The sequence below is a fragment of the Rhincodon typus genome, chromosome 21 (genome assembly GCF_021869965.1).
Source record: "Rhincodon typus isolate 14 chromosome 21, sRhiTyp1.1, whole genome shotgun sequence".
NCBI classification, from domain to species: domain Eukaryota; kingdom Metazoa; phylum Chordata; class Chondrichthyes; order Orectolobiformes; family Rhincodontidae; genus Rhincodon; species Rhincodon typus.
Genome location: NC_063352.1, coordinates 35,958,139 through 35,984,823, shown reverse-complemented (window position 1 = coordinate 35,984,823; position 26,685 = coordinate 35,958,139). Strand labels below are relative to the sequence as shown.

Sequence of the window (26,685 nt, the reverse complement as noted above, 5' to 3'; positions counted from 1 at the left end):
GGAGAAACTGCTCTTACATCTAACCTCAGCTTGGTCTTCTGTAAACTGCCAACAAAAACTTTCCAATCTATTGGCTTTTCCTAAACAAAAGACAATTCTTGAATTCTCCTGAACCAAAAGAAAAATAATAATGCTTTTCAATACTTGCTGTCTCTAACTGTAAAAATCACACACTTTACCTTACATGCTTCTTACATTAGAACAGTTCAAAAGTACTTAATTGGCTCTGAAACACTTTGGGAATCCTAAGGTTCTGAATGGTGCTACATAGATTCATTTTTTTTCTTTCCCTTTGAATGAAAGAAAATGTTACCTGACATATTAAAGGCAAGGTACTGTTTTTCTTCCATTTTTCCAATTTCTTCACACTCTACCAGACCCTGTATCACTGACTGTATCTCTACTAATGTTGATCCACCTCCTGCACATTGTCACACAGTAACCACACATCTCCAGTGTCCTGTGTCACTGACCCTCTCTACTGATACTAATCTAGCTTCCTCACACTGTAACTCAGTAAGCTCACCTCTCTAGTGTCCTGTATCTCTCATTATTTCTCTACTAATATTTACCTGAACTCTCTCAGATTGTCATTCAGTAATGCTTCCTTATAGCAACCTTAATTTTGTGATCAAGATAACATGTAAGTAAAATATTTTAAGAACGAGAGGAAAAGGGTGTGGAAGTTATCAATCTTCAGTAAATATTGATTGTTAAAGTATGCTTTTACATAGTACATTCTGATTCTGTACTGAACCCTTGATGCCAGCAGCCAGGATTTTTGAGCTTGGCCCAGCAACAGTCCTGTGATGTGGAACACATGAAAATCAGAATAGTTACAAATTTCAATCAACTTTCCCATCAGTATGTGGACCTAACCTAATAACCCTAGTGTGTGAATGCACTGCTGAGTTTGGTACTGAGTCACACTGACAACAATCTGCAGTCAGACCTGTTAGAAACTGAATGGAAATTGGTTGAGGGTAAACTTAGCTTTGGTTAAGCTATTCCCAGGGTGAATGCCTGCTTGGTCCCAACTGAGTGATACATGAAGAAATGCCCTCTTTTGCAGGTTATAGGAATGTTCTGGATGTACCTAAACAATTCTAGAGGGAAATATTTTCAAGGCACCTATTCCAAATGAACAATCAGAGCCAGCAGTGCCACTCTGTGTCCCAGAATATACAAACATTGCACAGCAACCTATTGTGAGCACAGCCATGTGCTTCTTCTGTCATCCTACAGAACAGATGTGCCTGCTGCACTTTACACAGGGAACCTATTATCTGAGATCCTCTTGTTTAAGAGAGGAGAGGATATGAGAGTATGACAGCAGGAATCTACTAGCTTTCTCCACACTTGTAAACTGGTTAGGAGAATCTCAAACATCTCTTCCTTCACTTTTATGGTAACATTTTCTGAGCCCTGAAAAACTGGATTTGTCCACAGGCTTGTTGAGAGGTTACGAGCTGATATTAACACTGCTGTGGAAGGAACATATTTATGAAATAATACATTGTATTTTGTCCATGTCTCTTTCACACATACAGATGGCGATCACTGCTTTCATTTGCTTTCTCTCAGTAATAATAAGGATTAGCTGTGTCTGTCTGTCTTATCCCTACTCCCTCATACCCATAAGGTATGTTTTTATATTTCTGTCTTTCATAGCGTGAGTTAAATAAAGCAAACACTCCTCTTTTAGTAGCTGTTAATGAATAGGCAGCCTGCCAGCATAGATTATCCTGACAATGTGAATGTAAAAGGACTGCCTTATGCGCCTCTCTGTGTTTTTCTCTCTAGCACATGCAGACACAAGCCGTTCTGTGTCACATGTAGATACAAGTTAGGATAAATTTATGAGGTATGCCAGCACATTGCCTAATCATTGATAGTTTCTAACAAAGCAGTGTTTTGTTTTTAAATAGCATCACGTTCGTAAAAAAATCTAAAAAGTTGGTATCCACATTCATCATCCAGTGAAGAGATCATAGTCACCCAGTCAAATAAAGATGCAGTCACCTGCTCATAGAATTTGATTTGCATTCACCGCAATAGGCATCAAATTTCTGATTGGGGATTAGTCCCTAATTTTTGGTCGTCAACTACATATTGTGGCCCATATCGTAACCTAAATCAATGTTCTCATTCAGTGACTGCTAGGCCAATGGAAAGCTAAAATACTTCTGATATATAATTAATTAAACATGACATAGACATTTATAGATAAATGGCAGAAGATGGAGGTAAAAATTTTGGTAGCAATGACAAAGGCCTTTACAAAGATCTTGGGGTATTAATTGTCCCTGACAGCACCGAGTGAGTTGGTTCAATAAATTTGAAAGAAGGGAAATGGCCAAGAGGTGGAGGAGGATCACACCCTTCTCCATTTGATGGCTGGCAAAAGTGAAGATGCTGCTGAATAAGGTGACCCTGCTTGTTTCTCCAGAGTACCCTCCCCGTAGGACTGTGATGTAGCCTTTCTTGAAAAGTGTAGAAGGGCAGTAACTTGTATTTACACAACACCTTTAAGATAGTAAAGTGTTCTTCACAGAAACATTGCCAAAGTTGGACATTGGATCAAATAAGGAGACATTAGGACGGGTGACCAGAAGTATGGACAAAGAGGTAGGCCTTAGGAACATTTTAAAGGAGGAAAGAAAGGCAGGGAGGTTTAGGAAGAATGTTCAGAGGGTAAACTCCAGGTAACTGAAAGCACGGCCAGCAATGGTTGAGCAATTAAAATCAGACATGTGAAAGAGGCCAAAATATGAACAGTGCACATCTCTTGGGGGTTAAGAGGCTGCAACAGACGACAGAGATAAGTAAAGGTGAGGCCATGGAAAGATTTTAAAATAAGGAGGAGAATTTTAAAATCAAAGCATTGCCTAATCTCAGCTTGTAAATATTGAGAAGATACTTCCAGGTGGATACAGAATACCTACTACAGGGCATCACAGACTAACTGCCATCCCTCCATTGCTCATCCACACCACTTAATTCACATATTAAAGGAAATTCCCAATGGGAACACCATTGTCACAATACCTTGAAAATACCAAAAAAAAAATCAGTATGGCCCAACGTCAAACATAAGAAGATTGGTAAGGGTTTGGTTACAGTCACTGCTCGCTGTTGATCTGCACCCCAGCAAGATGGATAGCCTTCACTGGAGGAAGTGGTAAAAACAAACAAACAACTGACACACAACAGTGAAACTGTGGGAATTTGGTCTTTTTACCAGCTACTGAGAGTATTGAGTGTTGATTTGATGATTAGTAACAAGGAAATCAGAGGGTTAAATTCTGATTATTTGCTTGCTCTCTGAAGAATTAACTTCCTATTCCAGGCTTATGAGAAGAGATTCCCGACGTGTCCATTGATCCCAGTTTTCCTGGGTAGTGAGAAACTCAGTGAGTACAAGAGTGAAGACGAATCACTACACATTGTGGAGAGAAGCTGCAAGCTTAATGTGGATGCACCAAGGCTATTGAAGAAGGTGACTGAATGTTATTACCAATTTGTGTGATCACTAAATCCTGATCTTATAGAAAATCCTTCATAAAGAACACTTCATACATGAACAGCAGCATCAGTGCTATGTCTGCCTGACCTGGCCTGGGATTAATCAGATCACTGGTGGAGAAGAAAGTGGTGGGCCTGGGCTGAGCTGGAAATATTGGACCTTTGCTGGGTTGGGAGTGACTGATTTAGGTTGGGAACATTAAACCTGTATTAGCTTGAGAGTAACAAACCTTTATTTCCATGCAGAAGGTTGTTCTGATCTGGAATGCATTGCCTGAAAGGGAAATAAAAGCAGAGCAACTTTCAAAGAGAACTTTCTTCATAAAAATAAATTTGTGATAGGATGGGTCTGATTCAATGATGCTTTCAAAGAGAAAACACAGGCATGATAAGCTGAATCGTCTCCTTGTCTGCTACATCATTCTATGATTCTATGACCCATGTTGGGTACGGTTGGGAAACATTGGACTGGTGAAACATTGTGCTTTGTTGGAAAATAGTTTGATTTTTCTGAGCTTTTCTGCGACTTGTTTCTGTTCTTGGTAATGAAACTAGTTGAAATAACTCTGGTCATACTCCCTTGTCTGACTATGATGTACCATCTGTGGCCTTTGCAGATGGCAGGAGTGGAATATGTCTCCTTCATACAGAAGAACACAGTGAACTGGAAGGAGCGCACCCTACTGATCGAAGCACACAATGAGACATTTTCTAACAGGGTCATTGTTAATGAGATCTGCAGTTACAGGGTGAGTTGCAGAGTCTAGCATTTAAGAGTCATGCATTTTAAAATCCTAAATCTTTGCACACCTCCATCACTTTCTCCTTCTCTGAGTGCTGCTCCTCTCTTTAAAATCCGGTCCTAAGAATTCCTTAGCTCAGTGTCAAATTTTGTTCTATATTCATTTTGCTCCTGTGAAGCATCTTGGGGTGTTTACTTGCATTAAAGGTGTTCTATTAAGTGACTGTATTTTGTACAGTAATCATACTTTCTATTGGTTTCCTATTTAGTTGGTTACAGTTTGTTCAATCTGCCTAAAGTCTGTCTGCATATTGTCTGGACAGTGTTTGCATTTACTATTTCCATGCATTGAAACCAGCAGTATTTTATGTTGATAGGCAGCTGGACTAATGTTGGTGCTGAGTGGAGAATTTCTGTGGATATTAATTTTAAGTGTGTTGATGTTGATTTCTCTTATCCAGGCTCACCCTGACAATGAGGAATGGACTTGCTTTGAGCAGTCTGCATCACTGGACATCAGATCTTTCTTTGGGTTTGAAAGTACAGTGGAAAAGATTGCAATGAGACAGTACACTGCCAACATCAAAAGGGTAGGAGACTTTCCTATTCTTTCCTCTGTCTTCAGTGACTGAGGTGGGGGGAGGAGGGGTGGTGTATGGAGGGCAGGAAGCTGAGGGCTGACATGATTATAGACAGACAGTACATTACCGAATCTAGCCTCAAATGTAGCCCTAATCCTCTGATGGATATCTTCTGTCTGTACTGGCTTTTTTGAAATAGATTTGATGTGTATTCAGTTCAGGTTCCAGCAGCATGATTTGTCTGTCTTCCAGCAGTTTAGTTCTCTTCAAGTCATTCAACTTGCTCAATTCCTCTGAGGAGCAGACTTCAGCCAAACCTTTAAATCAGCAGGTCATCTCCACCCCTTAGACCATTCGATAGGATTTAACTGGCCAAGTCCAGTCTGGTGCATTGCATTCAGGATACACTGTACATATGACAGCAACGTTTGGGCATCGCACTCAGTGCCCACTTCTCATGAGCGAGCCTAAATGGCAAGTTATTCAGATACAGGGGCAATATAGCTGAATTTGACCCTGCTTTTCTTTGACCTTGGGTACAACAAAATACCACGAACAATAAATAAGTGGATGACCAGTAAGTAGTGCTGCTTGTGGCATAAATGTCATCAAACATACCAGTGAGAGCCCCACTGTTTGTTTAAAAACTGTGACCGTGAGATATTTTACATCCACCTGAGAGGGCACTTGAGGCCTTGGTTTCACATCTCGCTTGAAAGACAGCAGCTCCAACAATGCAGCATCTTCTCAGTACTGCAGCCTAGATTGGAGGCTCAAATCCAGGAGCTGGACATGAATGCTTGATGAAGGCCTATTCTCTGGGTGAAGATGACAATTTAGCTGTTTGTAAATTAGTGAGCAGCTATGTGGAAAATATTTACTTTTGTTTCTGTGCTGAGTGGTTGTTGCCCAAAGTTCTTTAGTGCTGCTAGTCAAAATCTTTATGAAGTGTAAGACACCGTATTTATAACCAATTCTGTCACATTTCAGGGTAAGGAAGTTATTGAACACTACCTGAATGAGCTGACCACACAGGGTATCAAACACATTCCCCGCTGGACTCCTCGTGCGACAGTTGCTACAACAGAAACAATGCCAGAGAACAGCCGACCAGCAATAGCACCATTGCCAGATCTCAGGGTGGAGTCATCGGAGCTCCTGGCACATAGCAGTACCAAAGAACCATTGACCAACTTGTGTGGGCAGGAAACATTGCCCACAACATCAGATGGTAGGTTTCTGCACTCAGAGTACGATGTTTTTCACTTCCCATGAAGATATTTTTTTCAATGACACAAAATCATAACAGTTTAATGTGTACAGAGAACCACCAGCAATATTAAAGAACAAAGGAGCAAACTTTATCTTTGCAACTTTGAACGGGTTTCAACTATTGGGTGATCCCATTAAAATATATAAGTTGTTAATGGTTTTGCAAAACCCTGGATCATTGAGTGAGACTAATCTATCATAGTGGCAGTGATGTACATTGGCAGTAGGCCCTTGTGTTTGTGTATGTCAGTATTCTTAAAAACATCAGTCAACCAGACGCTCAGTTTGATTTAAACTTTGTAGACTGAGATATGGCCTATCATGTCTTTGATGAATCAATGAAAGAGTGATCCAAGTAGTCCCACTCCTCTGCTTGCTTTCCAAGGTTTGGAAAATTACTTTCCTTTGCCAAAGCACTCCAAGGAATTTTACAATACAATCAGCAGATAGAAAACGAAATAGGAGAAAACTCAGGTGAAATGACCAGTTTAAAGATTTTAAGATTTAAACTTTGCAAAATAGCTTCTTACTTTGGAATCGTTTTTGCTATTTAAAAGGGATACAGAGATGAGACACAATTTTTTTTAGTGCATAGAACTGAATGAATGATATTGTCTATTGAGTTCTTTAGTGACAACAGTCAACATTGGATTTATCCATGTTTTTTAGCTGACAAACTCGATGCTGATTACATTGAACGGTACCTGGGGCAATTGACCCCCATGCAAGAGAGCTGCCTGATCCAGCTTCGACAGTGGCTCCAAGAAACACACAAGGGCAAGGTATGTGATGGGCAGGACAAGGTTAAAACTATCTGTGCTCAACACAAGTTAATCCAATTAAACAAGTCAAACATTAGTTGAACAGTGAGCATTTCCTTACGTCTTGAAAATTTTGAGCTGGAGGACATGGATGCTGCAATTAAAAAGTGACCTCACAAGTGAGTTAAAACAGATAGTCAGGTTTCCTGAAGCATAACCTCATTGATGATCATCCACACTAAGATTTACATTCTCCTCTTTAGATATTCCAGTGAGTTATGAATCATCGCCCACACATTATTTTCTTTTCAAACCTTTTGCAGCTGGGACCTGGATATTGTTTACGTGATTGCACTTTCCTATTTTGTTGTAAATCAGTAATACACTATTTATTTATGTTAAAACTTCACTATTCCATAATCCTTCCCCTTAATTAGTCTGTTCTCTTTGAATTCATTCCCTTTTATACTGAGCACCTGAACACATACCATAGTGTCAGCAGCAAACTTTATTATATTATCAGAAGACATACCATTACTCTTGTGAAAAGAACAAACAACAGGATTCCCACTAGTCATTGTCTCCTGACAGAATCATGCCTATTTGCCAGAAACTTATGTTTTCTTAGACAAAATATGTCCAGTATCTCCAGGATTCCTAGTGCATAGTTCCAGTGGATACACCTTTAATCTAGAAAATCAGTTCATTGTATTTGTGGCATCTGGATTTTTTAAGAATGAAAGGTGATCTTATGGAAACATGTAAGATCCTGAGGTGACTTAACTAGGCAATTATCAAAAGGGTGTTAACAGGAACTAGAGAATTTAGTTTAAAAATAAGGGGTCTCTCATTTAAAATGGAGATAAGGTAATTTTCTTTCTCAGAGGGTCATTACTCTTTGGAATTCTCTTCCCCACACAGTGGTGGAGACAGGATCATGGAATATTTTTAAGAGAGGCAGATCTTGACTAACAAAGGAGACAAATGTAATCAGGGCTAGATAGAAATGTGGGGTTGAAGTCACAATCAGATCAGACATGATTTACTGAATGGTGGAGCAGGCTAAAGGAACTGAATGGCCTATTGCTGCTTTTAGTTTGTTTATATGCACATTGACTGCCACAATTCCTACAGTGGAACAGTGACTAGTCTTCATAAATATTTTGTTGACTATTAAGGGCATTTGGATGTTGTGCAATTATTAAAAAGAGTGTGATTTAATTTTTTTTACTTTCTACCATATCAAGTATACTGAAAAGAATGGTTCTAGAGTATCTCACACACATATATAGGGTTTGGATAGCTAAGGTAATATTGAAATTGGCTCTGGACATATACATGTAGGTAGCATGGCTCTGGACATTTAACATGGATACAGTGGAGCCAGGAACTCTAGGATAGCTCACACATAGACAGAATGCGTCCTGAATCTTGGTTGACTGGAAAATACATTCCAGTAGTGTGCCCCTAATCTTCCTTAGAGATAGAGCCACGATGTAGAAATGGCAGGATAAATGTATCGGTCGTTGTCACCATGGTGCAAAGGTCTTTGCTGAGCCTAAATCAGGACAATATGGCGATATATTGAAGTTTAACCACTTAAATCCAGGTTCAGAAACAGTCTTTGGATTTTAAAATAGATGGAAAAATAAATGAAACAAAAACAGAAATTGCTGCAGAAACCCAGCAGGTCAGGCAACACCGGTGGAGAGAATCAGAGTTAACATTTCGAGTCCAGTGATCCTTTTTCAGATCCAACATCCACAGCTCTTTGTTTTATGAAAGAAAAAAGAAAGTTGATGAATGGTTAAGATCCTTATTAGGTACCTGAATATTTGGAATTTTGACACATTACCTTGAACATTTACCTGGTTTACCTGGTTCATTTTAGGAAGAGACATCCTAAAGCCAGATGTTCAATACATGTACACCAATGGATTGCTTTATTAACACTGAGCAATGACATGTGTGAATTAATTTTGAAATTCTATCTTCATCTCAGTCAAAATACCACACCTTAAGTCATGTCTTTCTCTGTGCTCCTTATAGTCTGAGGCAGGTGATTGGAAGCCAGAAAAGGTAATATTTTCTGTGTGTGCATTTGCTGCATGTCAGCGCGAGTCAGAGTTTAGTATTGCCTAGTAGAGTTAGTGTGTAATATTTGGAAGATGGATTCAAATTCAACTGTTGCTGTGTCCTCTAGTCAACATCTGATATGTTGCCTTAAACCTCTTAGCAGAACAGCCTTAGCTTTAATTCTCTAAATGTGTTTGTCTTATTGTCTCATTGGATAAAAGTTAATGGCTTGGATGGACATCCTTACACTGTGTCCGCTGTGTCAATAACAGTCTCTTTTTTATCTTAGTCTCTCACTTACTGATCATTAGGAGGACATAGACCCATTTATTAGAACCTCTTCCTGAAGATCATCTATTGAACACACATTCATTCAGGAAAACTTGCACTCAATCATTAAACACAGCTTCAAAACCTGATACACGCATCTAAATGCACAAGCAGTCAGGAGCACATACATGCGTGTTTCAATGATTTGCATGTGTTTGATGTGTCATTTGAGTAATTTGTTCCGTTGAACATTACAAGAATTTCACTGGGTAGGGTAAGTAGCTTCTGAACTATTTAAAATCAGGAGGGAGTTGAAACTTGTCTATTCTGTGGCCTTGCCTCAGAGTCACTGATTTGAAACAAATAACATTTTGCAGCACATTCTGGATTTCAAGTGTGCTGTACTTTCAAAGTGCAGTCTCCAATGATGTGTTAACAATAACCCCTCTGAATCAGATTTCCTATGTACAGGGGAGCCCTCAGTTTCAACAGAAGGATGACTTGACTGTACCATCAGGACTCCTTCACCTGCATTGATGCAGGGGCTGTACTAGTATGTAGACTGAGTGCTGGGATATACGCAGATCATCCATTCAGTGAACGAATAAATGGATTAAAATGTAGTGCGAGTTTATCTCTGAGTATTGTAGTGAATAGTGTTGGGTCCTGAACCCAACCACTGATGTAAATACCATGAAGACAGTGATAACAGAACCTGTTGCTGTTGTGTTTTCCAGATTCCCAAAGATGAACACATTTTGCGTTTCCTGCGGGCTCGGGATTTCAATATCGAAAAAGCGCGAGAGATCTTGTGTCAATCACTTACCTGGCGCAAACAATACCAGGTGGATTACATTCTCCAGGTGTGGAGACCACCACAGGTGCTGGTCGACTATTATACAGGAGGCTGGCATTATCACGACAAAGGTAATCCTTCAGACTATTTACTCTTCACTGCGAGCCAACCTTTAGCTCAGAAGGAGTGGTACAAGGACTGCCTCTTACATTGAAGTCCTAAGTGTGACTCCACTCTCACGGAATGTTGGAGGATTCAGATTAATAGTGGAACATAGATTCAAGATATCGTAGCTCCTCCCTTGTTCATGGGTTGACTTTTTTCCCTGTTAATTGAACATTTGCCTTTTTAGTCATTGCTAGTAGACTGGGGTTTGTGCTGCGTTCCTGTCAAACAGCAAGGTTTTATGGACAAATCTCCTGTTATATCTCTGAGCATCCCACATCACCTATCCTACCTGCAGCTCCCAGTCATGGTCTGCATTCAAGTGGTGTCATTGCTCAGTGCTGTGTTTGATAATTCTGTGTTCTGTGGGTTTAACTGAAAGGTACAGCCTTCATTACATAAAAGCAGGAAAATAACAAGATTGAGAGATAGTGAGAACTGCCGATGCTGGAGTCAGAGATAACACAGTGTGGAGCTGGAGGAACACAGCAGCCAGGCAGCATCAGAGGAACAGGAAAGCTAACGTTTTGGGTCGCGACCCCTCTTCAGAAATAACAGGATAGAGCAGTACATCAAGCCTGTCCCACATTCAGCCTGAATATGCTCATTCCATTACCAGTCACACAGACTCCTGCATATGGCAAAGAAAACAAGCAAAATCCCTTTAACCAATGGGCAATTCCTCTTCAATAATCACAGAAAATCGAGCTAAAAAAGACCACAAAATCACTGATAATAACTTGTATTTGTTAGCCCACTAACACTACCCTAGCTGATGGTACTATGGGACAAGTCAGATCCCAGAATGAAATTTGACTTGATGGATCAAATATTTAATTTTCTTTTAGTTAAAGTCATGGTTACTTGACGAGACATTTTCACGTGAGGCTGCAGATGTTCTTTAACAGCAGAACACAAGTTTGTTACACAAAAGAGTGAAAACAAAACAATCAAACCCCAAGTTTGATAGATTTAGCAGACAGTTTAGAAAGATCTTAACACAAAAAGCAAAACAAAGTCTCAGAGATAGTAGGAATTGCAGATGCTGGAGAATCTGAGATAACAAGGTGTAGAGCTGGATGAACACAGCAGACCAAGCAGCATCAGAGGAGCAGGAAAGTTGATGTTTCGGGCCTAGACCCTTCTTCAGAAATGGGGGAGAGGAAGAGGGTTCTGAAATAAATAGGGAGAGAGGGGGAGGCGGATAGAAGATGGATAGAGAAGAAGATAGGTGGAGAGGAGACAGACAGGTCAAAGAGGCGGGAATGGAGCCAGTAAAGGTGAGTGTAGGTGGGGAGTTAGGGAGGGAATAGGTCAGTCCGGGGAGGACGGACAGGTCAAGGGGGCGGGATGAGGCTAGTAGGTAGGAGATGGGGGTGGGGCTTGAGGTGGGAGGAGGGGATAGGTGGGAGGAAGGACAGGTTAGGGAGGCGGGGACTAGCTGGGCTGGTTTTGGGATGCAGTAGGGGGAGGGGAGATTTTGAAGCTTGTGATATTGCTACCATTGATACCACATTGGTGGACTCCCGCTCTCTTGACCTGTCCGACCTCCCTGGACTGACCTATCCCCTCCCTAACTACCCATCTACACTCACCTTTACTGGCTCCATCCCCGCCTCTTTGACCTGTCTGTCTCCTCTCCACCTATCTTCTCCTCTATCCATCTTCTATCCGCCTCCCCCTCTCTCCCTATTTATTTCAGAACCCCCTTCCCCTCCCCCATTTCTGAAGAAGGGTCTAGGCCCGAAACGTCAGCTTTCCTGCTCCTCTGATGCTGCTTGGTCTGCTGTGTTCATCTAGCTCTATACCTTGTTAAGACAAAGTCTCAAGCTGTTTCCAAAGAAATTACAACCTTATCTCAACTCCTTAAGTATTGATTTAACTAACTCCTTTCAGGTTCTTTTCTGTAGACTGTGAAGATAATTTTATAATCTATTTCTCTGTCTTGGGTGTGAACCTGAACCTTCTCAGTTCTAACAACTTTAAGACTCCTATACCAGCCCTTCTGCCTTGGAAACTGCACAAACTATAAAACTTTTTGCTGAGGTGACTGGTTCCTCTGAAAAGGAAAAAACTTGATTGCCCTGCTAGGAGAAACTATTCTACCCTCTGAAATGAAATTCTGGTTCTTCTAAATGGAACTGAAAATCTTGATTCTGAAATCAAAATGAACTAATAAATTTGTGCTGTTTACTGTGCCTATCATAAACTAGCCAGTATCAACATCTTATCAAGTAACACCATGGGGTTCTCCCAAGCATTTTATTGCAGTCATATGATTTCTTAGCAGTGATATATTTAGGTTACTGTTCTAGAATTACTTTCAGGCCTTTTAAAAAACCTTCTTAGAACTGACCAAAATTCCTTTTGCCTCTATTTTAATATTCAACTCCCAAAAGTTATAATACATATATCTTACAAACATTTCATCACACCACTCACATTCTATAAGATGATGCCAAGCAGATACCTGGCTACCACTGGAGGGTTACTGGTAACCAATCAGTGACAAGCTGATAATTTTTGGGGATCTTGTGCTGGGGCTGCAGCTTTGCACACAAACTTTGATTTCCTTCTTTTTCCATAAACAAGATGGCCGGCCATTGTACATCCTGCGGCTGGGACAGATGGACACAAAGGGGTTGCTGAAAGCCGTGGGGGAGGAGGCCATTCTACGACACGTAAGTGACTCAGTGATACTTAGCTGAGAGTGATTAGTAATCCATGTCCAGTGTTGTTCACTGAAACGTAAGAAATGAGGAGACCATTCAGCTCCTTAAGTTTATTTAGCCATTCAATTAGGTTGTGATAATCTGTAATGACTTTATTTAGCTTTAATATCTTTATCTAACGACAACCAACTAATCTGAGTTCTGAAATTTGCATTCACACCTTGCAGCATTTTGAGAGAAACCGTTCGAGATTTACTGTACCCTTTGTGTGAGAAAATATTCCTGGCATCAACACTGAAAAGCCTGGCTCTAATTTTAAAGTTATGCCCCTTGTTCTGTACTTCCTCACAATAGGAAATAGCCTGTCTCTATTTGCCCAATGTAATCTTTGGATCATCTTAACTAATTAAATTAGATCATCCTTTAATCTTCTATACTTGAGAAAACACAAGCCTAGTCTGTGAAATCTGTCCACAGAATTTAACCATATTAATTTCAGTACAATTCTGGTTAATCTGCACTGTACACACTACACTGACTAGATTTTTTTAAACTGGAAGAAGGATTATGATGGGATTTGAACTCTCATTGTCTGGATTATTATTCTGATAACATGTCCACTACAGCAACAGTGCCAATTTACTGCAAAGATTTGTTTTTCTCCTTTATCCAAATGTTCAGAATTTCTGTTCAGAATTCAAAATTCATTGTTGTGTATGGCTTTAGGATCCTGGAGCAACTTTGCAATTATGTCACAGAGGTGTTCTCACAGGGATTAAATAGCATGCCATGGGTGGAGTTAATTAGGTGGGAAGAGAGAAACATACACAGAAAAGCATGTGGAATAGACCGACTATTACTAACCAAGAGTATATCCATAATGTAACATTCAGATTATAGGCTGGTACATCTCTGCTTACCATGTATTGAAATTTTTAGTCTTAATGTGTAATAAATAGTGTTATGAGGTCTTGACAGGTCTTGATCTGGTTTCCTTCTTGACCAGTATATCCTGAACTCAAACTGTGACCTCTTTAGCATATACTGATTTTAATTGCTCTATTGTTGGTGACTACACATACAGAGTTCCCTCCCAAACTTCTTCAACTCTACCAATTTCCTCCTTTTAAGATGGTCTTTAAAAATTACCTCAGCCACCAACTGTCTTAAGAGGTTTTTATGGTGTCAAATGTTGATTGATAATTGCACCAGTGAAGTTCTTTGGACTTTCACTGCACTGAAGTTGCTATACAAACATAATTTGTTGTTGTCAATTGGTGAGGAGGAGGGTATTTGTATTACAGTAATGATGATGAGTTATGGGTTTAGCATCTGCAACATCCATGGTAATACGTAGCTACGAAACTTGTGCTTCCAGGGTGGGTTTTATGGTGTTTTCAGGCAAGTCAATGCCAATGGGTTGGTTTCACAAATTTGGAACCAAAGACAATAGGTTCAGTCACAAGCAGGTAATGCCTGGGATCAGGCTATTGCCATAAAACCTCAGCACTTGCCCAGTACAGTTGGTAACCTTCAATAAAAGATATTCCTTTCATTCCAGGTTCTGTCAATTAATGAAGATGGGCAGAAGAGATGTGAAGAGAATACCAAAGTCTTTGGTCGCCCAATCACGTTAGTATTCCTTCCTTTCTCTATCCCCTCAATTTCCCGTTCCCACTTCTCTCATTGTTCCTGAAATTGCTGCCATTTGCTCAGATAGAGCTCCTCAAGCATTTTCACTCTTGCTTCCTCATTTGCTCTCCCTTTCCTTATTTTCAATTCTCAGTGAACCCCCTGTGTATAACTATCAGATTATGACATAAAGTTTTGAGTTAATTACACAGGCGATCAGGAAATGAATGCTAGGTGGGTGAAAATTTAGGACAGTGGTTGTAGTTTGTTAGCAACTGATTTTGGAGTTAATTCACCAATGCCAGAGAACCAGGGTTTTTCTCAGCTGGGAGAAGACAATGGGGGCAAAGGTGGCATAGCTGAGAGAATAGGGGTACAGGAGTGATAGACTGGGACAGTGGGGAAGAGAAGGGAACTGAGACAATGTAGGATGGCAAGGGATAACCTAGAACCCTGGACAAGAGCAAGGAGATGCTGAGAGAATGGACAAGAGAGAACGAGAGTCAAGCCTGGGTGATGAAGCAGAGCCATGAAGATCTGTCCAGAACATCTGGAATTGGGATGCTGTTTACTGCTCAGCTTCCTATTGTTGATAATCAGTCAATGTTGGGGCAGTGAGTAACTCATGTTTGATTGAATGAGCAGATCATGGACCTGCCTGGTTGACCTGGAAGGACTGAACATGAGGCACCTGTGGCGGCCTGGAGTGAAAGCATTGCTGAGGATCATTGAAGTGGTGGAAGCAAACTACCCAGAGACACTAGGCCGGCTGCTGATTCTCCGAGCACCTCGGGTCTTCCCTGTCCTCTGGACACTGGTGAGTCACAAACTGATGCTGCGTCTGCCCCTTTACATCCAAAAAGTGCCCATTCATTAGACCTCAGATGGTGTCAACTGGACTGTGGAGGTATTGCAGATAAGTCCATTCTTACTCACTATACAAACAAACTCAATCACCTCCAGACATAATTGGGCAGCAGCAGTACCCTTGGCTGATTTATCCCCTCTCTCTAACTCTACAAGACCCAGGACAAACCTGAAACTTCCTGTCTGTAACATTTGTACTGTTTTTATGCTGGTTTAAACACTGTGTCATTGTCACAGCATCTGACATGTGATGTGGACACAATAATAAAGTGATTCAGTTTCACCAGACTCAGTAAACTAGAGAATGTGAAATCATATTCCAGCATGCCACTTTGATTTCAATGTACTCAATTCTACAAATCTACCCAAGAAAGGCTGCTGGCACTGAAAGCAGTGATGAGGCTACTGGATTGTTGTAAAAGCATAGCAAATTCAAAACGTCCTTTTGGGAAGGAATGCTGCTGTCCTTACCTGATTTGAGCTTATATATAACTCTAATCTTACATTGACGTGGTTGATTCTTAATTACCCTCTGAAAGGTTCAAACAAATCACTTCATTATATCAAGCTCCATACAACTAAGGGAAAAGGCAGTAAATGCCAACTAGGTCAGTGATCCTCACATTTCAAGAACTAGTACAGGAGCAGAACTTCAATGACACTCCTGAGATGGCACCTTCCAAACTCATAACCATTTAGAAGCTCAAGGGCAGCAAATACTGGGAAGCACATACATGAGAACACCACCAACTGCAAGATCCCCCCATACTTAATTGGAGATAAATTGCCGTCTCTTCAGTCAAAATCTTGGAGCTCTCTCCTTAATGTCAGTGTGGGTGTACCTACACCAAACAGACTGCAGCAGTTCAAGAAGGCAGCTCACCATCACCATCTCAAGTGGCACAACCAGTGAAACCCACTTGCCATGAACAGATGAGGAAAAATATCTGTATGGACGACCTTGAATTCTGCAAGTTTGATTGAATATCCTGTTATTAGACAGACAGCCTGATCCACCTGTTTGATTCTTTGTGTTCTTTAGGTCAATCCATTCATCAATGAAAACACACGTCAGAAATTCCTCATCTACAGCGGCAACAACTATCAGGGCACAGGAGGGCTTATCGACTACATTGACAAAGAAATTGTTCCTGATTTCCTGGGTGGAGACTGCCTGGTATGAAGTGCTGTTGTGGAGAGTCAGTCAAAGCAGTGTGAGGGTGGCACTGGGTTGGTGATATTGAGGTTAGTGGGGGTGAAGGGGAAGGCAGGAGAGGTGTGGTTCAAACTGTTTAAGGGACGATGTTACTGCTGTCGTAAATAACATGGTAACGGTGGAAAGCTCTCTACAGCTATCACCTTTCAAATAGTTTACTTTTGTTCTGGTTTTGAAGCAGCTGCAAAATGTCTGGGTAGAGTCTATGATAGAGGACAGTGTACGTTAACTGTGGAAACAAAGTAAAATATACAATGACTCACGAGGTAAAATGCTGGAAAGGAAGCCACGCTATTTCCAGGGTCATCACAAAGGTTACAGATTTTATAAAAGTTTGCAAAAGTTTCCAATTTCCTTGTCTTTTAAGTCCAGGCTGATAGAAAGCATTGACCAGGTTTCTAGGCTTAAGAAAAATTACAAATAAATAGTATCTAGGTACAGACGAACAGTTATGAACCGTCAATATATAATTCTACCATTTAAAATTCTAACCCACTTTTAAACTCCCCCTCTATACACACATAGAGACAGAAACAAGCAGGAAACAAAAACATGGGTTTTTAGGAAAGCAGTTCAGGAATCCCTATCCACAATGTTTGCTGATATGATTCTTGTGCCAATCAGAATCCCTTCTCCACATTTATTCACTTTTTAGAGGAGGCACAGGATGACTGGTTCCCACTTATAAAGGTCTTTGACTTATCGATTAAAAGTCACAACTGGAAGCCAGCTATCTTGAGGCTTGAGATGCTTTTTACAACTCCTTCTCCTCCAGAGGTCTGATGCTTTCTGCCAAACATTCACATACTCACACACAATCAAAAACAGAAGGTGTTGGAAAAACTCAGCAGGTCAGACAGCATCACATCCCCAAGCTTTTCAATTACCTGGGAATCAATCACATGTTGCTCTCAGACAGAAGGTCTTTGTCATCAATAACTAATCACTAGTCCACTGACCAATCAACTATTTGCTGCTAGCCAAACATCCATTTGTTCACACCTCTTAGTTTCAGCTTGTTTTCAAACTAAGCTTCCACTACTGCTTGAACAAGTAGCTCTATAAACACTACTTACAATGAGTGTCAGAATCCTTTCTTTTTAAAAGTGTACCAATTCCCCAGCAATTCTTGTTTTTTTTTTAAACAGTTTTTTTCCCATTTCAATCCACAATCAAAAATACTGAAAATTGAAAAGATACAGACTTTACAATTGGCAGGTAGAATGTATATAGATTGTGGGAAGGATATATTTTATTGTAATATTTTGTCACTCACAACTATCCTATGCTTCTTACAGTGTAATATCCCAGAAGGAGGAATGGTTCCCAAGTCTTTGTACCAGACAGAGGAAATGTTAGAAAACGCAGATCAAATCAAACTCTGGACTGAAACCATTTATCAGTCAGCCACTGTCGTCAAAGGAGCCCCACATGAGGTAATAAATTGCCATAAACAGTGCATAGCTTGGCGAAATGTTGCAATTAACTTGATGAATAAACAGTAACTCAACTGTTACACTGAAAAGTCCTTATACAGCCAAATGAAGAGTTACTCCCTTGAATTATACAGTGAACTGAAGGGAAGGTCTTCTAAATAAGCAGTAATTTCATGGCTTCACATGAATAATATTTATATTGTAGAATAATTAGGGATAATATTTATATTGTAGAACAATTAGAGGAAGCGATGGCCTAGTGGTATTATTGCTGGACTGTTAATCCAGAGACCCAGATAACGTTCTGGGCACCCAGTTTCAAATCCTGCCATGGCAGATGGTAGTATTTGAATTCAATAAATATCTGGAATTAAGAATCTAACAATGACCATGAGTCCATTGTTGATTGTCAGGAAAAACCCATCTGGTTCACTAATGTACTTCAGGGGAGGAAACTGCCATCCTTACCTGGTCTGGCCTACATGTGACTCCAGACCCACAGCAATCTGCAATCTGGTTGACTCTTAACTGCTCTCTGGGCAATTAGGGATGGGCAATAAATGCTGCCTAGCCAGCGACACCCTCATCCCGTGAATGAATAAAGAAAAAAATATCAATACTTGAACAGTATATGCCCTGAACTTTTCACTTACTTCATGTGAGTTAGCTTCTTTACTGCAGTTATGCACTCTTCTTTCAGCCTGGCTTTCAATCTAGTTTGCTTTATTTTTGCAGAAGTTGATTGAGATCCTTGAGGCCTCATCTGTCATCACCTGGGACTTTGACATTCTCAAGGGTGATGTGGTTTTTAACATCTTCCATTCCAAGCGGGCTCCTCAAATCATTCGCAAGGATTCAGCAAGCCCACTGGTTCCCCTCCCTAGTGGAAATAATGTGCAACTGATTGAGAAGAGTTGGGTTCTGGGTGTGGACTACAGCTCAGTGGAAACACCACTCATCTGCCGAGAAGGAGAGAGTGTCCAGGTCTGTACACCAGCTCTTTTGCATTCCAGTAAAACCTGCTAACATAACATTTAATAGTGTAGACCGAAACCTTTTTGAACTCCAATATTCTCTGCAGTACCTCCTCTCCAGGAGATGTTAATGCTGGGTAACTTTGAGACTATGCTTCTTTCTCTGTCATTAATGTCTGTCAGCTCGATGCACAACATTTGATGCACTTTCATTTCTGCTTTTCGAACTACAGATCAGAAATAGTTGATGATAGTAACTGTTCTATATTTGGAACTTAAACTTACCCTGGGAATTAATGAACTGAAAAATTCCGTTCATGACTCCAATTACTTTTCTAATTTCTTTAAGTATCGGATGAATTCCCACTGATCTTTTTCACATTAATATTTAACCTCTTTTGGTTTCAGTGACTCAAAGGAGCTCAGTTTCCCTTTAGTTCAAACGCTGCTAAATGAACACCGACAACTTCTATTAATGTAACACTTTTAAGACGAAGCAACAATCCAAGACATAATCAAAAGAAAGGATGCCGAGCCAAAAAGGATATGTTAGGAGAGGACACCTGAAGCTAAATCAGAGAACAGGGTTTTAAGGAGTGTCTTACAGGAGATGAACAGAATTCTAGATTGTGGCTGCTCTTTACCTCTTCCCCTCAGCCCTTCGCTTACAATTGCCTCTCACTACCCTTCTCTTTCCCACTTCCCTCTCTGCCTTTCTCATACCTCATCCCCTCCTTCACTTTTCTAGCCTCATCAAACCCTTTCTAGATTCTATCTCAGTATTGCACAGAGCAGTCTTGTGACCCAGTGAGTAACATCCTGCCCCTGAACCAGGATGTGGAGATCCCAGCGTTGGACTGGGGTGGACAAGGTCAGAAATCACATGCCACCAGGTTATAGTCTAACAGGTATATTTGAAAACACAAGCTTTCGGAGTTACGCTCCTTCTTCAGGTGTTAATGAGAGAAGTAGTATCAGACACAGAATTTATAAGTAAAAGTTCAAAGGGTCACACCACTGATGAGGATGTATTAAACAAACCTAAGATGTTGTTAAATCTTTAACCAGTTAAAGGTTTTTAATTGATTAATATGTAATGTAAATCCCCAAATTCCTTTCAAGAACTAAAGGTTTTATTAGTGTAAAGAAGAGGTGACATTTTAGGTCAGACAATGCATTTAGGTACGAGGCTTTGTTTAGAATCTGTTTGTGTTTTGGTTTGGAGTAGAACTGGTTTTATTTCTAAAGTAGGAATTTATAAAACGCCATATTGACTGACTGTCTATAAATTGTGTGCAATTTGAACAAAATGGAATGTATCTGCAAATACAAATTCACCCCATAGATTCATGTGTGTGTGCGTGTGCTTGACAGACAGTGTATGTGTATATGAGAGAGGATCTGGTGTGTGTGTGAGAGAGAGAGAGAGAGACTGTATAGTGTGATGGGGTCACCTGTAGTGCAACATTAACCCAAGATCCCGGTTGAGGCTGTCCTCAGCTTCTGCTCGGCGACTCTGCATTGTTGTGTATCCCAAAGTCCACCTTGGAGGATGTTTATCTGAAGATCTGAGGCCGAATGTCTTTGACCACTGAAGTGTTCCCCCACTGGGATGGAACATCCCTGCCTGGCGATTGTTGCGTGGTGTCCATTCATCCATTGTCGTAGCGTCTGCATGGTTTCGCCAATATACTATGCCTTGGGGGCATCTTTGCCTGCAGAGTATGAGATAGACAACATTGGCCGAGTCATAAGAGTGGGTGTGTGATGGTAGTGTCCATGTCGATGATCTGATATGTCTTGCAGAGGTTACTATGGTAGGGTTGTATTGTGTTGTGGTCAATGTTGTCCTGAAGGCCGGATAATTTGTTGCGAACAATGGTCTGTTTAAGGTTTGGTGGTTGTTTGAAGGCGAGACGTGGAGGCATAGGGATGATCTTGGCAAGGTACTCATCGTCATCGATAATGTGTTGAAGGCTGCAAAGAACATGACGCAGTTTCTCTGCTCCCAGGACGACGAAGGGTACAGTATCAGACGTATTCCGTGTCTGTCTTCTGAGGAGGTCATTACAGTTTTTCGCTGTGGCATGTCAGCACTAACGATTGATGAGTTGAGCATCGTATCCCGTTCCTATGATGGCGTCCTTCAACACCTTCAGGTGTCCACCTTGTTTGTCCTCATCCGAACAGATCCTGTATATGCGTAGGGCTTGTCCGAAGGGGCTGGCTGTTTAGGGTGGAAGCTAGAGAAATGCAGCATTAAGAGACTATCTGTAGGTTTGCGGTAGAGTGAGATATTGAGGTGTCCATCCCTGATGGAGATGTATGTGTCCAAGAATGAGACAGATTTTAAAGAGTAGTCCATGGTAAGTCTGATAGTGGTATGAAACTTATTGATAATGCTATGTAGTTGTTTCAGTGATTCCTCGCCATTAGTCCAAAGGAAGAAAATGTTGTCAATGTATCTGGTGTATAGCATTGGTTAGAGGTTCTATGAAGTGAAGAAGTCTTGTTTGAAGCTGTGCATGAAAATTTTGGCACATTGGGGAGCAAGTCTGGTCGCCATGGCTGTTCTGTGTGTCTGGATGAAGAATTAGTTGTTGAAGGTGAAAACGTTGTGGTCGAGGATGAAGCAGATGAGTTGTAGGATGGCATCTGGAAATTGGCAGTTGTTGGTATTGAGTACTGAGGCTGTTGCAGTGATGCTATTGTTGTGGGGGATGCTGATGTAGAGTGCTGAAATGTCCATTGTGACGAGGAATGTTCCTGGTTTGACTGGTCCCTGGGAGCTGAGTTTCTGTTAGAAATCTGTAGTATCGCAACAGAAGCTGGGAAGTTCCCTGTACAATGGGTTTCAAGACGCCCTCAACATAGCCAGAGAGGTTCTCACACAGGGTCCCATTGCCTGATGCGATGTGATGTCCAGGTGCGTTGGCTTCATGTATCTTTGGAAGGCAGTAGAAGTCCTCTACGTGGGAACTACGTGGGATAACAGTGCAAAGGGTACTCTGACGGAATGGATCAGAAGTTTTGACCAGTCTGTTCAGTTGACGGGTGTGTTCTTTGGTTGGATCGGCAGGTGTCTGTGGTGTTACTGGTTGTTCAGCTCCTTGCAGTAGTCCATTCTATTGTGTATGACGATGGCTTCTCCTTTGTCTGTTGGTTTGATGACAATGTTGTAATTGGTCTTGAGAGCATGGATGGCATTGCGATATGCCTGGGTGACATTTTGCACTACATTGTGAGTGTGGCTGATGAATCTGGCATTCACGCATTCTCTGATGGCTTCAGCATACCTGTCAAGCCCTACCTTATTGGATATAAAAGGAATGCTCATGGTTCAGCCAAAGAGATTGATTACCTGCTAATTCTTCCAATATGTTCGTAACCAATGAGAAGAGTGGAAGAGATTCCTCATCAACCATGAGATGCAGATTGGTGCCTCTCAAACCATAGCCTCTTGTGTCTCTTAAGCAAACAGAGATGCATGGAGATAGTAAGAACTGCCAATGTTGGAGTCTGAGACAACACAGTGTGGAGCTGGAGGAACACAGCAGGCCAGGCAGCATCAGAGGAACAGGAAAGCTGACGTTTTGGGCTCAAATTTCTGGAGCAGGCCTTGAACCCACAAACTCTTGTCAGGTGAGAGTAATGCCTGTTTATCCATGGCTTACCCACACAGGCAGAAAGGAGGACATATTTTAGAACAAGTTTATTTTTATTGTGATCATAATCTTTCAATTGTCTGGTGGTTTTTGCAATCCTGCTGATTTAGGGATTAAATGCTTTCTGTCTTCAGGGTTCACATGTGACACGCTGGCCCGGATTCTACATCTTGCAGTGGAAAATGCATAGCCCCTGGTCGGGCTCCTCAAACCTCCCTCGCGTTGATGATGTATTGGCTTCTTTACAAGTTTCCTCCCACAAGTGCAAAATCATGTTTTACACAGAGGTGCTGGCGTCAGAAGATTTCAGGTGGGTGAATATACTTTATCATCAGCTGATGCACATTCCTTGCCCCAACCAGGTCCCAGCCCCTCACAACTCTCCTGCTTCAATCAGGATGTGCTGTCAGGGAACAGGAAGAAGCACCATGGTGGAAAAGGATCATCAGCTTGTAAAACCTGCTGAGTGATTGTTTCCTCAGTAAAATGACTGAGTGAGGCTTCACCTTTCAGGTGGATGGATGTGTGTTCCCATTGATGTCTGCTCAGAAGTGTTCTTTAAGAGGCAGAAAATTATATTGAGGTGGTCTCCGAGCCACAGTTTGAGCAGGAGGTCACAATACCTGCAGCATTCAATTGATCAGCTGAGATTTCTAATGTTCCTTGTCAGGACTGTAATACTTCTGAACTGAAACAGCCTCCTGAGGCCAAGTCTAGTGCAGCAGGCAAGTCATTCCCACTCCCACTCTTGATCTCTGTAGCACTGCAACTTTATTTATTGCAAGTGTCCATTCAATTTATTTTGAAATCATTGAATATTGAAAATTCTGTGAGGGTCGAAAAGGATACAGAACTAAGGAAAATGATTTGGCATTAAATGCAGATTAGCTAGGAATTCATTAAAAGGCAGAAAATGCCTGAGAAACTGAATGACAGCCTCCTGCACTTATGATCTGGGTCTGTCACTGGAGGAGACGCAATAATAAGCATGTTGTAATAAATGGCCCTTCTCTTTACAGGGGATCCATGACGAGCCTGGAGTCCTGTCACAGTGGATTCTCGCAGCTCAGTGCTGGCACCACCTCCTCCAGCCAGTCTCAAAGCAGCTCACATATTTCCAGATAGGAAGTTCTTGGTCTGCAATGTATTTGTCAAAAAACACTGAACCAAAAAGCTGTAGCTGCCTCAGGACCAGGTGCAATGATAGCTGGTCCATCATTTTGGGTGCTGGTTACCCGGGTCCTTCACTCATCTCACTTTAGTGCAATAATAGCACCGAGTACAATGCAACATTTCAAAGTTCAATGTACACTGTACTGTGCAGGGAAGACATGTTTCACTAGTTTGCTCTCCCTAGGCTGTGTATTGAATGCACAGCATTGAACATTGTCTTCCAGAGAGCAGGGACAATGAGGAAAAGGTGCCTTATGCTTTGTCTTCCTTGGCCTATCAGCAGATGATCCATGACATCCTTCAACTTAGTTCAATTTAACTCCTTGAGCAAAACCTCAGCATATCTAACCATACAATTTAATTTTGCACATTGTCCAGAACAGAAGCCATTTACATTCATTCCTGCAGGCTGGGAATCACAATGTACTTGATTGTCTAAATCTACAGTGAGCAATCATTCCTATCCTAATAATATTCACCCTGCTTTCATTGTAGGATTTTTCTTCTAATTCAGAGATTAACTGGAGCAAATTAATTTTATCCTTCTGGGTTCACTGTTCATACTGAATAACCTGCATACATCCTTATTACCTACTACTTCCGATATCTTAGACATTACTCCTGAGGTCTCATACTGCCTAACTTAATTCTCTGGTGAAACCTGTTGAATTCCAAAATCCAGGGGTTGTCCAGACTTCTTTTCCCTGAACCCTCCCCACCATACCAAAACACTTGTGCTGGTCATGTCTGTCACATAATACTTCACAGGTATTTTCTTAGATGGTATAAAGTTAGGATAGTAAATTCCCAAATGCATGTGATGCCTTTATTATATCAATGATATCAACTGAGAGTACTGTGTATGGTTTTGGTTTTCTTCCATTAGCGGGAAATATACTTACATTGAAAGTAGTTCTGAGAACATCCATCAAACTAATTCCTGAGATGATGGCGTTTTCTTGCAAAGAGAGGTTGAGCAGGTTTGCCCTATACTCATTGCAGTTCAGAAGAATGAGAGGGTCTTATTGAAACTTGGAAGATTCTGAACAAAAATGAGGGTAAATTCTAAGAGCTTGTTTTGCCCTCATGGGGAATCCAAAACCAGGGTTTAAAAATGGAGATGAGGATTTGCTTTCCCTCTTGGGTCATTAATGTTTGTAATTCTTTTCAAAAGAAAGCTGTAAAAGCTGAATAATTGAATATCTTCAATATCTGAGTGAGGTAGTCTATTATTGAATGAAGTGTTATAAGGGTGGGAGGGGAGATAGGAAGTAGAGAAAAGGCCACAGATAAAATCAATCATAACCTTATTAAATGGTGGAGCAGGCTAGATGGATTGAATGGCCTACCCCTGCTTCTATTTCATTGTAGGGAGGGAGCTGATGATGCCCAGACACCTTATACCCTCATGTTTGATTTACAATTAGATAAGCTTTGAAAATCCACAAAAGGATCTGAAGTCTGAACATGGATCACATTAAACTACTTAACTGAAGTCTGACCCACTGAGAACAATTATACCAGCAGAGTATTCTACTTTGAGAGAAGTTATGTTTGATTGAAGTCACGTTACCAGGAGCATTAATGAAGGGAGGAGATTGGTAGGGAAGAGGTGAATTCCTTTAGGTTTTTTAACCCTTAAGTTTAGATCTCCATTAAGGATTTCTGAATCTTGACCATCCTCCTTCAGCCATGGCTGGTTGGCCTCTTGCTTCATGGACAGAACAATTTGGTTCCATGTTAGCTGCTGTAGCACTTGGAACAATCCCACCAAAGTTTCCATGTTATGATCACTTAGTTGCCTCACCTTTATTATGACATGTCCAAGACCAAGCTTTGCAGCTACTGTTCTTTAGCAGGTTAATGATCACACCTCAGTCAGGTCTGATGGTCATAAATTTATCATTGTGAATTCTCATAAAAATGAGAAACAGTACTGTTGTGATAATTTTGGACTGCTTTAATGTCTTCTCTTGGTTTACTGAAGAATCTCCACTTCAAGGGCTTTCAATTGCAGAAACCAGCAGTAATTCCTGTTCAACATTTACCAGTGTTAATAAATGCACAATATCAGCCTGCCTTACAAAGGAGGGGTGTCTAACCATGAACGCTTGAATCCAGATCTGTTCAACCTATCAGCAAAATGAAAACTCTGCAAATTACTGGGAAGTGGTTCAAACTTCAGGTGACTCCCAGCTGCCCGCATAAGATTCCTTAGACACTTTGGCGATCAAGTGATTCTTGGTCCTTGCACTCTTTACATGTAAGCCTGGTGTACATACTGGAACAGAAGTCTCTTGTAAACTGATTTTTGTGTGCATGTTTTCTATGTAGTTACCTGATGTTAGAATTAACAAATTTAAATTTTGGGGGCTAATGCTTGAAACTTTAATTGTAAAATAACTGAAGGTTTTAATTATAAAAACCAGTTTAATTGAAATAAAATACAACTTTAATACAAGTGTTAAATTTTTGAGGAGTCAGATTGTATGAATGTGTTGATTTCTTTGCAAAATTCATTATTTCCTCTTTATTTTGTCTGAGAGGGAAAGGGCTAATAGAGGTAAAAGATTATTTTACCGAGTGTGTTCCAACACTGGACTCCCCATGGAATTCCACCACTGTCGAGGCATAAGTCTGATAGAACATATTCCTTTTGTTACAAAAGAAAGGAAAGGTATTTGTTTCCGTCAGATGCAGCATTGTGACCTACTAAAAGACATTTCTCACCAGGGACCTTCGCTTAAACAAAAAACAGTTCTGTATCATTGACTCTTCTCATTCAGTGCAGTATGCTTGAGGGTGTTCATTTGTCACCATTGTGGTTTGCAATTTCAGTTCCTATTACAACTTGAGTAAATA

The 26,685-nt window shown here is 40.8% G+C and overlaps 1 protein-coding gene across 2 annotated transcripts in view; it reads left to right on the top strand.

Annotated features, from left to right (window-relative positions):
- The window catches only part of si:dkey-237i9.1 (SEC14-like protein 5), a 29,134-nt gene extending 2,892 nt beyond the window's left edge, over nucleotides 1-26,242 (top strand). For both annotated transcript variants that reach the window (XM_048609567.1, XM_048609568.1), the window contains exons 3-16: nucleotides 3,350-3,499; nucleotides 4,143-4,274; nucleotides 4,729-4,857; nucleotides 5,839-6,079; nucleotides 6,790-6,902; nucleotides 9,965-10,154; nucleotides 12,781-12,869; nucleotides 14,422-14,492; nucleotides 15,138-15,309; nucleotides 16,402-16,536; nucleotides 17,874-18,011; nucleotides 18,747-18,995; nucleotides 22,785-22,960; nucleotides 23,670-26,242. In XM_048609567.1, coding sequence (XP_048465524.1) covers nucleotides 3,350-3,499; nucleotides 4,143-4,274; nucleotides 4,729-4,857; nucleotides 5,839-6,079; nucleotides 6,790-6,902; nucleotides 9,965-10,154; nucleotides 12,781-12,869; nucleotides 14,422-14,492; nucleotides 15,138-15,309; nucleotides 16,402-16,536; nucleotides 17,874-18,011; nucleotides 18,747-18,995; nucleotides 22,785-22,960; nucleotides 23,670-23,775 — 2,091 coding nt within the window. In that variant the 3' untranslated portion in view covers nucleotides 23,776-26,242. The remainder of the gene's footprint in view (nucleotides 1-3,349; nucleotides 3,500-4,142; nucleotides 4,275-4,728; nucleotides 4,858-5,838; nucleotides 6,080-6,789; nucleotides 6,903-9,964; nucleotides 10,155-12,780; nucleotides 12,870-14,421; nucleotides 14,493-15,137; nucleotides 15,310-16,401; nucleotides 16,537-17,873; nucleotides 18,012-18,746; nucleotides 18,996-22,784; nucleotides 22,961-23,669) is intronic.
- The last annotated feature ends 443 nt before the right edge of the window (nucleotides 26,243-26,685 follow it).